Raw genomic sequence first — 14,344 nt, forward strand, 5'->3', positions numbered from 1 at the left:
TTATTATTATTATATCTAACTTATACTGAACTGAATCTCTTGTGTTTCGCGAATTGATACATTTATCAATAAAGAGGTCTAACTTTACGTAGTGGCAACTTAAAACTTCAAAAAAAATAGTTTCTCTCTTTTCTTAATAAATATTTAGTATTATTACGCCTAACTTAAATTGAACTGAATCCATTGTGTTTGGTGAATTTATATATTAGGCAATAAATAGTTCTAGCTTTATGCAGCGGCGGTGTAAACATTAAAAAAATAGTTTCACTCGTATATTAATAAATATTTGCTATTACTGTATATAACTTATACTGAATTGAATCGATTGTGTTTCGTGAATTTATACATTTATCAATAAAGAGTTCTAACTGTGTGTAGTGTCGACTTTAAACTTTAAAAAAATAGTTTCTCTCTTCTCTCAACAAATATTTACTATTATTACACCTAACTTGTATTGAACTGAATTTATTATGCTTGGTGAATTTATATATTTGTCAATAAATAATTTTAACTTCATGTAGCGGCAGCGTAAGCATTAAAAATAAAAGTTTCACTCCTTTCTTAATAAATATTTAGTATTATTACATCTAAATTGAATTAAATTGATTGTGTGCTGCAAATTTATACAATTATCAATAAATAGTTCTAAATTTATATAGCAGGACACAAACTCTAAAAAAAATAGTTTCCCTCCTTTCTTAATAAATTTTTAGAATTATAACCTCTGACTCATATTGCATTATATCAATTGAGATTGATAAATATTATCCATTCTACTGAGATAATTCATAAATGTAATTTCTGCTTTGCATATTTACAAAAACAAATTATCTCTAACCCATACTGTCAAAATTACATAGAATTCCATTTCTGTAAGCAACTTTTCCATCGAATAACTTGACATAGAAAGAATGGTTGGCATGCTATGCATCAGAAAAAGCCAGGTAAAACTGTAAAACATTTCACGTCCAATGACCACGATAAAGTAAAATTAAATTTTATACAAAATTTCAAAATCAAACAAAGCGTTAGGAAATAGGATAAACGAATTAAAATGTATTTGAAGACTTAAAAGACTACTAGGTATTTGCATTAAGAAATTTGCCTACATAAAAAGCAAAGCAACGAAAAGGTGTAAACTTGTCCCGGTGTTATCGAAGACAGTTTTGTAGTTCCTTGGAGTTACAGAACTATCTTTAACAACATAGGATTCAATATTTTCATTCAATTCTACTTATCAGATACAATAATTTATTGAAGCAAGAGCTTTGTTTTAACAAAATTGTTATTTTTTTTTTTGCTACATAATAATAGCACAGTGAAAGTTCATTAATTTAAGTAGGACATGCATCATAAAAAATAAATTTCCTTGTAATCGAAAGTCATTATTTGTAATTGCAAATTAGTAAAGAAAAACCAAAATTGCTTTCCACTCTTATTTAAAAATCTGTGTCAAAAATATAACTTCCTACGCAAACAGGAAAATTTTATAAAAATTTTTACATTGAGAAAAAGAAACTTTCAACTTCTTTTTAAAAAAATATCTGTTATTAGAAATTAATACATATTTTATTTTTCATGCATGCACTGTCAAACATTCCTGTCCAAATCACAAAAAAAGCACTGGTACTCCAAGTCCCGGTACTTTTTGCCAGTAAAATTTAGCTTTAGCGGAACTTGTTACGGAACGAACAAAAAAATCTGAAATACCGTAATTTTTATAGTAATAATTGCAGTAATAGAAATAGTTGTAAATATTGCTATAAAAATTGTGGTATAATATTTTACGATAAAAATGGATTTTACGGTAAAATAGATTTTATGGATGATGGACTCAAAGTGCTGTGACCTTATACCGTAATTTGATCCAGAGTGTATTCCTGTTATGATTTAGTTAATTTACCATTCATATCTAATAAATATTTTGCTTTTTTTTTAGGGGACAAGTTCAATTATATTTCTTTGTACTGCTGCGCTTCTCCTGTGTGTACATGGTAGCAAATTAACAAGTAAGTAAATACGTTCAAATCTTCATTTTGTAAAAAAAGATTGAAATTATATTTGTTCTATATGAATCAAAAACATTTGATTGTTATACTATTGCTACCTAATTTTTTCTTTCTTTAAAGTTGCTTTGAAAAATAGGCACGTTTAGTTTTTACAATGAATGATAAATTAAATGAATGACTAGTTTTTATTTTTAATTAAATTTGAAACGATTTTTTTTTTCTTAAAGGTAGTGAACTTAAGTAATAAATATGTGCAAATGTGGCTTCCTTTATAAGATTCCGTTTTTAAGTACTGCTTTTAAAAACTTTGGAATCGATTAATTTACGTTATTTTTCAATGTTTTGCGATATTAATAAGATATGAAGATTTCAGCTTGTTAAACCATAATGTAGTGCGAATTTGATAAATACTTTACATGATGTCAAATTTATCCAAATTATCGTAATAATTACCTTTTATAAATTTGATGATCTTCCACCTTGACTGGAAACATGGTTAAAAATTTAAATCTTATCTTATTAAGTCTTATCGTATCTTATTAATTTAAATCTGAATCCCCGTTCCTCGTACGTTGTAAAAAACAGTAAGTAATCAATAAATCAGTACTAAACAATACTGCAAAATGCTGTCCAAACCTGAAAGGCATGTACCAACAAAATAAATCGAGTTAAAATAATTCAAATGTTTTAATTTATTTTTATTTTTTGTCCTTTCTGATGGCTTTACGTAATTAGATCAGGCAAAACTTGTTTTTAGTGGTTTATCCTATTTAAATAAAGATTAACTGTATTAAGTATCATTTTGAGTGAATTCCGTGCTCGAGGCCAACTCATGATGATCAAAATTTACCAGAATCAAACAATAACTAGATTTAACAAGATTTGCTAGATTTACATAATTCATACATTTGCAAGAGATATTGAAGTATTTGCAAATTTTAATGAGGTGAAAAGATGATGTTACCAATATTTTTTTTAATCTTTCTGATAATTTCTTAAATTATTATTTTCTGTATATGTGCTAAGTTCTTTTTAAGATGTAACTCTAACATTTGCTTTGCGTATTTGTTTCGCTAAAAATGCAAAATTTGTTTGCTTAGGACTTTTTTTTCTTATTTTTAATATAGGTTCCAAAAAAGATAATTCCAAAAAAATCGTCTGTTATTTTACAAATTGGGCTCAGTATCGACCTAACGAAGGGAAGTATGTTCCAGAGGACATAGAACCCAAACTGTGCACCCATCTGATATTTGCTTTTGGTTGGATGAAAAAGCACAAGATATCTTCCTTTGATTCCACAGATGAAACTAAGAATGGAAAGAAAGGAATGTACGAGAGGTTGGTGGAAATCAAAAACAAAAATAAGGATTTGAAAGTCCTTCTAGCCATAGGTATATTGCGTTTGAATTTATTCGTAATTGATTACTACACTGAGAAAAAAAGTATGGTCAAAATAACCAGAATATAGCAAAATTTACCGCGGTTCTGACTCTATGGGAACACCAAAAACCCCGGTAATTTTTACCGAAGCACTTAGGTAGTGATTTTGGTAAAATTACCAAAACATATGGTTTTATAATATGTGATAAAATTTGATAAAAGTGGTAAAGTTTGGTAAATAGGGCAATTAACAAAAAAAAAACTATTGTAAAGTTAAAAATAATTACAACTCTTCAAAAGTAAATTTGTTATTTTAAACGCTAAATAAATTTTATGGTGAGACTTAAACTGTGAACGTTTTTAATACAAAAACGTGAACTTGTATGATAAATTCTTTAATAATCAAATAATTTTTTAGATATCATTATCTTATAAGAGGATGTATTTATATTAAAAAATTCAACGAAATTATTGAGTAATACTTAATGAGCTTTAATTGTAACTTCTATTAATATCCCTTAGGTTATTAAAGATTTTTACACACGGAAAAAAATTCTGGTAAAATTACCGTACTATATGATAAGAACTTTTCTGGTAAAAAAATAATTAAAATATTCGTTTGTTAATCATTCATTTAGTAATTTTTCAGTACATTTGATAACGGTTTACCGGAAATTCTGGTTTTCAAAATTATAGTTCTTATTTACCACACATTTAATAAAAAAAGAACAGAACGGAAAATTAAAATAAAGTTAACCAAATAAATAGTTTTTAGGCCGTGCTCTAAAGTATCATTATAAAATTAACAAATTTTGTCACATATTATAACGCATATTTAATTGTTAATTCTATCAAAATTTAACCAAAATGCTTCGGTAAAAATTACCAAGTTTCTTGGTTTTCCCATAGAAGAAACTCGGAATACTCAGAAACTCGTTCCCATAAAAGAAGAGCAAGAAACACGGTAAATTTTACCACAAACTGGTAGTATGACCATTCTTTTTTTACAGTACAGAAACATCTATCTTTATTTATCTAGAATATGCTTTATGTACAAAAACATTCTATTTTTATATCTATTAATTATTAATTTTTTAATGCATAGTTAGAAACTTTATACTTATATGTATATTTATTTATAATCTTGACAATGAATCTTTTTACTGTGTCTTTCACCGTTAAATGCTTACTTCTTTGCCTATTTTCCTCCTTGTTTTTTCCCCTTTTCGCTGAATAATTCATGCAATATTAAAAGAGCAATGAACAAAAGTTTCATTCATTTCATAATAGCGTGCTCAAGAGTTTTTTATTTTTAATTTTGTCATAAAACTACCTTCTGCGTAATAAACCTAGTTTTTTAAATGGGTATGTTACAAAGGTTCTACACGATTCAACGAAGTATAACATACCTATAAACAGAATATAATAAAAAACATAAACGTGAGTTATGAAATGTGTTAAGTTTGAAAACATCCAAATGACAGCATTTAAAGCATAATTCTTTTGAAGAAGTTTGCTATTAAAATATTAAGAGCATTTTTATTACTATTATTTACACTATTTAAATATGTAGAACTGTTTTGGGGTACAACTAATGAAATACCCATTGCAACTTCATAATTTTCAAACATTTTTTTATCCAACTCATATTTTTAATTTGAATATTTATAACTGTATTTGGGAACAACTAATAAAAGACCTGTTGAAGTTCAAATTTTGCAAACCTTTTTTTTATCCAATTTACATCTTTAATTTGTATCTGTTTCTGGGGGCAACTAATAAAAACCCGGGTGCAAATTCAGTATTTTTTTATCCAACTCATATCTTCTATCATCGGCAATTACATAGCATATTAATTGTAATAAAGACAGAAATGAGTGAGTGATTTAGCAAGTCAGTGAATATTTAATGATTAATTTAACGATTTAGTGGCTATAAGAATTAAGTATTTTGTAGTTATTATGGATACAGTTAATTAATTGGATTCAATCAATAATTTAATCATTTAACAAGGGATTTAGTAACTCTCTTATATGTTTTGTGATTAAGTAGGTTATTTAGTAATTTTATAATTTGGTTATTGATTGTGTGCTTTAGATTGTTATTTAATAATTCAGTTAATTCGTCAAAATTTAGCGTAATTAGTAATTTAGTTAGTTCAATTATTGATTATGTTTGTTATTTGATAATGTAATTAGTTTGAAACTATCTTTCTGTGATTAATGTTTCAATTAGATATTTATTCATTCATTTAGTTCGTGATTTAATATTTTAAAAAATGATTTTGTAGTTCAGTTAGTGCTCAATAAATAATGTAAAGATAGGGTCATTAACTTCTTGTTTTAATTTGTATGAAAGTTAGCTGAACGGAAACTTTTAATTAACATTTTGCAGTTGTTCAATAACGATTTAAGTAAAAGAAGATGATCTGCTGTTCAAACTAGAATGTTACAAAAAAGTCGGGTTAACTTAAGGGTCAACTTTTAGGGAACTAAATTTCTATTTGTTTTTTAATTTTCAAAAATGTTTTATTATAATTAACGAAATTTATTTTCTAAAATCTGAAATAAACACTTCTTTTGTCATTTTTAACAATTTAAATTCAGAAGTTTTCTAACAAAAAATTTCCAAATAATATTTATTTTTATCAACTTTCTTAGTTGTTTTCATAGAACCAGTTTTTTAAAATAATATCCAATCATCACATTATATACGCTTACATAGGAACTTAAAACATAAAAACTAGTAATATCGTTTACTAATGCTTTCATACAATTTTATTTTTCAAGTAATAATATTTCTAAAAAAAAATTGCAATATTCTTTTCCTGGCTCTGTAATTTTTAAATTGTATTCTTTATTGTATATTTTTTAAATTGTTGCAAAACATTATCTTTTAATTTACAGCTCAGTGGCTTTTTATTTACAGCTCAATTACTTTTTATTTACAGCTCAGTAGCCTTTTATTTACATCTCAGCAGTTTTTAATTTATAGCTCATTTTCTTTTTATTTACAGCTCAGTAGCCTTTTATTTACAGCTCAGCAGTTTTTCATTCACTGCTCAGTTTCTTTTAGCTCAGTGGCTAATTCTATTAATAATTGAGTAGATTAGTTAAGAAATCGGTAATGAGAATGAATTATGTTGTGATAAAACTAACAGGAATTTTTTTTTAAATCGTGCAGGTGGATGGTCTTTTGGAACTCAGCGTTTCAAAGACATGGCATCAAATCGCTACAACCGTCAACTTTATGTATTCAGTGCAATCAAATACCTGAGGGACAGGAATTTTGATGGTCTTGATTTGGATTGGGAATTCCCCAGAGGACCAGATGATAAGAAGAATTTCGTACTCTTGTTGAAAGTAAGTATGAGCATAATTTGTACTTTAATAATGAGAGGAATAACACATTTCAACCAGGGGTATCAATACCGCAATATTTTTGGCAGACCAAATGCATTATAATGCTACAATAATTATTGTGAAATTATTCACCTTATAAAAAATATGAACTGTAAAAAATTCTCGATTAAATCACGGTAAAAAGTACCGACACTCAGAGAGTCGATACTTATCACCGTAACTAACAGCGTTTTTTAATCACAATCATCAATACAATTAAAATAAATTAAAAGTGCTATTAAATTTATTGTCAAGTCTTAGAACTTAGAATTCAAGTTAAAATTTTAGTTGCATCAAATGCAGAACATGGAATACACAGATCAAAATTTATATCTATTTTTAATTTATTGTGCAAATGTTCAACGCATTATTTCGGGTCCAAATGTATTCTATTATACTAGAATACTCATGCGTATTATCCTTTACGTCATCATTTTTTATCTGGTATTGAGTCAAGACAATGAATTAATTCAGTTTAATTTTATGATAAATAAATTTTATCGAATTTTCCATGAAAATTTTATATTGCGTAGGTTTAAAATAATTTATTGCTTTCTATTTCTATCATTACAGTTTCAGTAAACACAATACTAAATTATAACGTAATGTACACAAAAAAAGTTTCATTTCTAACATGTGACGCAAAAGAATCTTTAGTTTCTTTACCTGGTTTATGAAAGTGGTATTTCAAGATATCAACTTTTCCTAATGCCCTTGACCACGAACAGTTATTTCATTCGTTTTTATATTTTTACCTTCAAATACAATCCACCTAGAATACTTTTGCTTTTACCCGTTTACCAGAATGTCTTAAATATTCAACTTTATCTTTCAAGGTCGTACGATTACCGACCAGATGCATAAAAGATAATAAGTGTTTCTGCCGACATTTTTGACTTCTGCGTTCCTAAATAGTATTTAACCTTGTTTTCATTTCAATAGAGGGAGTGTAGAAGCACAAATCGGTTTTAAAAAATATTGTAAATAGTTTGCAATAAAGGATATCTTGTTAGTTTTTTCCTTTTGAAATAGGAATAGAGCCTATAATGAATACTTTGAACATACATACAAAATAAAAACAAAGAACATTCTCGAAGTTTTAAGTAAAGTACCTTTCAAGTAACTGAATACGAAAAAATTTGAAATAGTACCAAAGAGCTGTTCTACGTCGCTTTGTCACACACAATTCGTCGAGCACAATTTGTCTTGTAACAATTCGTCTGGAGCAAAATTCGATACAGCGATAATTCATCGTGGGTGCAACTCTTCGTAGGGACAATTTATCGCAATCACAATTCGTCGCAGTGAAGATTCATTGAATAATTAGATATAAAAAGCTACAAATAGTTTACAATAAAGGATATCTTGTTAGTTTTTTTTTTCCATTTTAAATATTATGAATGCTTCAAAACTGAACAAGCATACGAAGTAAAAACAAAGAACTTTCTCGGAGTTATAAGTAACGTGCCTTTCAAGAAAACTGAATACGAAAAAAATTCAAAATAGTACCGAATTGCGGTTCTACGTCATGCACAGTTCATAGCACACAATTTGTCTTGTAATAATTCGCCGGGAGCACAATTAGTCACAGCGACAATTCATCGTGGGTACAACTCTTCACGGAGACAATTCGTCGCTGGTGCAACTCGTCGCAACGACAATTAATCATGGGAATAATTCTTCGCAGAGACAATTCGTCATATGCACAATTTCTTGTACTTTCGAAGAAATAAATCTATTAAGGAAGACGAAACCCATGTGTTGTCAACTAACTAACTAAACGTATAATTTATGGCCATTCAAGTATTACGAAGCACCTAAGAGAGACCCTGAGAACACCTAAGATCCCCTTATTGTTACTTACAAGCAGAAGGAGTGAACAATGATTTCCTATAATTTAATTAATTCTTTATATGTCATTTATATTTGTTGCTAAAGTAATTTTTTGTGTTTTATGTACGTTTTGTCAGTAGAATGTTTGTTCTACTCTCGTGTGCCCTGAATAGGGCAGGTCGAGGTATAAATAAACAATACACTATAATCCCTTTATTTTCTATTTTTAATGCAAAAAGTAACGGAAAATTTGGAAAAACATTAAACTTTGAAAGCTTCATATTTTTAATCAAAGTTAAATTTAAGAGAAGTAAAGTTCGAAATAATTTCTTTTATAAGAGTTAGAGTTCAAGACCACCGAGGGAAAGCACATTATTTAAATTTATTCCTAAAATTAGATTACTAGAGTAAAAGTGAAGGTAAAAGCAAACACAAGAAGAGAGTGTTGGAAATTTCTTACGTGTGCATGGGATGGAATTTATAATTTACTTATTTTGCTAAGAGAGGGAATAAGAATTGGCGAAACCATGACTATAAAATATTTGAACACCCCCTTTTTAGATTTCGTTTCAGTTTAAAAATAAAACTGTTCTTGTTACATATTCTTCTTCTTTTTAAACTGAACTTGTTTAAAAATAAAACTTTTATACTAGATATTTTTACTTAAATTATATATATGCCGTGGTAATTAAAGTTTCTTATTTCGCCTAAAAATCGGAGAATTTTTTTTATCTTATGACATTTTATGTAAGAAGATGGTTTTTTTCGAAAAAACAATTTATATTATGTAGTATACTCAGAGTATAAAGGTCAATAATTACATTTTACTTTAAAAACCCTAAAGAAAGCCCAAATTATTTTTTTACAAGACAACTGCTCAGAGGGTAGTTACTTCTCCTCTCTCTTTTCTTTTTTTTAATTTTTTTTTAATTTTTTTTTTTATTTGAAATCATGAAATGTGTATTGTAATAATTCAAGCCATCTTCCACGAAGAGACATTCGCCGTGATAGTTAATTCAGAAGTTCACATTTCTCTGTTAAATTTTCTTTAAAATACCACACAAACTTTACACTATTCAGTCTTAGTTTAATATCAAATTAAAATTTAAAAACAAATCTTTATTCAGACTTCATTGTAGCAAATTAACATTAACATTTAAACAGAAAATCTAGCTATATAATGTGATATTTTAGTTCGAAATCTGAGTACAACAAATTTAGAGTTTATTTTATAATCGGCGTTGAGCAGCTCACGACCACGCAGTTCACGACCATTAAATTTCCACACCGCAGCCTTGTGATTTCGAACCCAATCCAGAAGACAAAGGAATTCCCAGATTAAGCCTTAGTAGAGGACTGCTTGATGGAACTAACCCGCATTTGCGTTACATGAAGCTTAAAACCACGAAATCCTCCCATTGTTAGCCCAGCCACAATGGAACTCTAACCCATGATTTAGGTACCACTGAGGATAATTTATGTCAGCACTACGGTCGGTGTGAGCCGTCAGCAAACGGCTGCGGCTTTTACTCGAACCTGGGATACCTCATTTGAAGGCAAGCGCTCTATCTCTTGAGCCACCGCGAGTCAAGTACAACAATTCAAAGATTGTTATTAGAAAGAAAAGTAACATTTGACACATTAGACACCCGAAAATAATGAAATTTAACATTATCACAAAAGGTTCGCCCTCTCTGAACTAAGATGACCTTTATATCTGTTATGTGGGTTATCAGTGTTTACACTGTTGCATTTTTTAAGCGTTTTTAACTATAATATCGATCAGATTTTGAAGCTTTAATTAGCTGCTAAGTTTAATAATACTATTATACTTGTAAAACTTCATAACACAATACTATGAAGGGGTACTTAAAATGGAATCATGGTTCAATTACAACCTTATGTTGCAGCAAATTTGAACTGCAATCAAGCTACCGATGTAATAATTCAGCAATGTAATTTTTATGAGATCATGAGATTGTAATCATATCAGTGCTATTGAAACAAACTGCATTTGATTACTAACAACAAATTAAAACATTGAACTAAGTACCTTCAAATAAAAAAATTTTTACTACTCTGCAAATCTGAAATATTCAAATTTTAATCTCGTTGTTAGTTTTTTTTCCAGTTTATATTTGAATCTGATGCATGAATTCGAGTTTTTTTCAATGCTAGCTTTAAAATTGTGATAAATACAATTCTCAAACAATAACATACTATCAGACTATACGCATAGCTTCTTAAATAGAAAAAGGAACAATTTGCATTTTATTTGTATCTTCGTTTATTTTTTACGTATGTTTTTTCCTCTCATTATTTCAATACAAGTTGCAACCTCTTGTTGACTTTTATATATTTTTTTTTAAATTTTAATTTTTAAAAATGTTTATTTTGTACCAAAAGCCTAAATCCTTGACATTTATTCATCTTCATATTAATTGAAGTCTTTAAAAGTTCAAAGCAATCAAGGTAATTAATCAAAATTTCACATAGTTTCATTAAAACCTAACCACTTTTTTAGAGGCTCAAATGTGATAGGCACGAAGCAATTCATCAAATAGAAAGCTGATTTTAAATTCATTAGTCTTAATGAATTAAGTGTGATAGCATTTTAATACTTTATAACGATAGCATATGAAAAAAAGTTTTTTTATACTATGTATTTTAAAATGAATAAAGTAATTGAAATTATATAATAATATGCAAATTATAGGATAATAATATACGATCCAAAAGGTCCGTAAAATAATTTAACAGTCATGTTAATAACATAAAAGAAAACAACCCATATGAAGTGCTTTTTCCTTTATTTATTTATTTTTTTTATTTGCATTTTCGAATATGTTAGCTTTGTGAATGATTGCTGAATAGGATCGTTCCCTTCTAAATGACAGTGAATAATTACTTTCTTCTCAAAGGTGATAAATCTGATGATTAAAAAAACGAAAACGTTGCATCAATCAAAAGAAGACAGAATTCAAAAATTATGTTTGATAAGCTTTCCTGAATGCTAAGTATTTTATATCATTAATTTGCACTTTGTTCAACAGCAGTCAGAAATATTCATAAAATTACGGGATAAAACGAATTTTGTTGCTTTTATTTAAAAGCTATGCTTGCTTAAAGCTATCGATTTTCGTTTCAAAGGATTGAAAAAATTCAAAAATCACATAAAATGTAAAACATGAAATTTGTAGTTCCTCATTTACTCTACTCCACCCGCTCTAGATCTCATATCTCATTCAAAAACGTCCAACCATCAAGTTAGTCAGTGATTTTCCTTTTATCTGCTTTTCTTCAATAATTGGAAAGGATTATCTTTTTTTATTGTGCATGCGTCATCGTATCTAAATAAATAATTTACTCCTCTAATATGAGATTTATTTATTTTTTTACAATATCCTGTTTGCTATGCATTTCATAAGCCACGATGGCTCAGGGGACAGAGCCCTCGACTCCCCCTACTAAGCTTTTAGCAAAGTATTTTATCGAGTGGTAGAGTGGTTAATTTTTTTGGTAATTTTGTCAATAGTTTGAAAGCCTCACCACGAAAAAGCTGGAATAAAGTGACTTGCCATATAAACTTTTGAATCATTTACATATAGTGATATGAAAAATAACTTTTAATCAAATTTACAAATCTGTGGATATTATATTAAGACATGTTGTTGTTGTTTTTAATGTCACTTGCCAATATAAGCAGGCCTGCTTGGTGAAGCCAAGCGAATTTAAGGCAAATAGTACACTTCGTATTTTTCAATGGCGCCATCTATGGCCAAGAATACAATTTCAGCCACACACTCCTCTCAGTCCATTTATAGGGCGGAGCCATTCATACATCCATTCATTCATAGATTGTAACTTTGAATAAGATTGTAATTAACGATCAATCTCCAATTCAATACCCCCAGAGGTATAATTTGTTATGGGAACATGGAGGACTGGACTTTGGGACCCGACAGATTTTAAGTTGAACCAGTCACCATTTACTAGTCACGAGGCCACATATTACCAGTCACGAGGAGTCTTCCCCCTGCAGGGATCAAACCCACGACCATTTGGACATGAGTCCAACATCCTACTAATCTGGCTATCTCGTCCTATATTACCTAGTTACTACTAGAAGATATTTTCGCAAAAAACGTAAAAAGTTGGTGGAATAAGGAGCGAGAAAGCACGGTGGTTAAAGCACAGTACTGTCCTTGATAAGAACTAGTGTCCTGTAACCAGTGATCAGCTCCATGGGAAGTAAAGGCTGCCGTCGCTCAATAATCACCACTTTTCTAACACAATGCAAATGTGCAAATTGCATGTTTAGAAAATGTGTAAATTGAATCTGCATAATATTTTGCATTACAAAAGAATATTTTCCTTTTGTAATTTACCGGTCTTTTCAAATTACAATACCGCAAATGAACGGAATTGTCCCTTAACATTTATTTCCACCTTTTCCGAATACATTAACATCGTAAAAGATTGCTGAACAGATCTTCCGAATGTCAGTGAAGAATTACTTGCAGCATTAATGTGACAAATAACAGAGATTTTTAAAAAAATGTCGTTTCATATTCAGACAAGAAACAAGATATGTGTTTTGTATCCTCTCAGCATACGAGATATGTGATGCTGTTATTAAACGGCTAGTTAGACAGCAGCAGTCTGGAAAATTCGAGAAGTTCTCGCAAAATTCTTTTGTATTCAAATTTACTTTTCCTGTTCATATAATGAAGCGGTTTCAGACGTGATGTCCCCAATCCTCTAATGTCAAAATATAGAGAACACTAACTTAGAATTTTCTTTAAGAAATTTGTTAAATTTAGTTTTTTCAGTTTTATGTTATTCACCAAATTATACTGAGCAAGGATTTACAGTTCTACCTACGTAATAGATTTTGTTCGGAAACAGACCTGTCGTAAAATTTAATTATTTAAGGAGAGTCGGTAGGGATATATCAATAATGCTAAAACGGACTTTTTTCAGTGTTCCTTTTCTAAGAATCTATTTATGATATCGCTTTGAACTTTTTCGGGGATATTTGAGATTAATTCATTAGCATGCTGCGATAATGTTTTAGCGTTAACAAGAATACCTTTTGAGTTTTGAAAGATTTTTGCTCAAAAGGGATGAAACTTTTTAAGAGATTAAAAATTCTTAGTTCTTAATTTTTCAAAAAACATTTTTGCCAAAGATATGTATTAACAGTTATCCCAGAACAAACATGTATATACATAGATATTCCGTGAAAAAAATGAAGCAATATCTTACTTAAGTTCTGAGACAAAGTCAGTTTCAGCATTATTGGTATATATTCCCTAGAGACACATCTTAAAATAGATTTAAAAATGCATCACCTATAGATATAGCTTAAAAACTTTCTTCATTTAACATTTTAAAACAATAATTTTTAATAAAATAAAAAATATCAAACCACGCTTTTTGTAAAAAAGACCACGCTTTTGTCCTTAGGTCATGTCTAGTGGTCAGAGAAAATACATTTCTTATAGCTAGCTGCTACTACTTCATTACAAATGTAATTGACTACAACGGTAATAACTTTTCTTAAATGTAGTGACTATTAACTACTTTCAAAATGTAGTCAGTGCTTAGCTACTTTTAGAAGGCTAACTTTGTCGGAGGACTTCATTTACAACTAAGTTCAAAATAGTTTTGAATTAAAAGAAATATTGGCTTACTTAAACATGAAGTATTACAAAATAT

At 28.8% G+C, this 14,344-nt stretch overlaps 1 protein-coding gene across 2 annotated transcripts in view; it reads left to right on the forward strand.

The window, feature by feature from the left end:
* Positions 1-14,344, forward strand: part of LOC107450689 (chitinase 7) — an 80,063-nt gene that overhangs the window by 43,714 nt on the left and 22,005 nt on the right. For both annotated transcript variants that reach the window (XM_071180017.1, XM_071180018.1), the window contains exons 2-4: positions 1,940-2,009; positions 3,137-3,400; positions 6,573-6,751. In XM_071180017.1, the coding sequence (XP_071036118.1) occupies positions 1,940-2,009; positions 3,137-3,400; positions 6,573-6,751 (513 nt within the window). The remainder of the gene's footprint in view (positions 1-1,939; positions 2,010-3,136; positions 3,401-6,572; positions 6,752-14,344) is intronic.

Source organism: Parasteatoda tepidariorum, chromosome 4 (assembly GCF_043381705.1).
Source record: "Parasteatoda tepidariorum isolate YZ-2023 chromosome 4, CAS_Ptep_4.0, whole genome shotgun sequence".
NCBI classification, from domain to species: domain Eukaryota; kingdom Metazoa; phylum Arthropoda; class Arachnida; order Araneae; family Theridiidae; genus Parasteatoda; species Parasteatoda tepidariorum.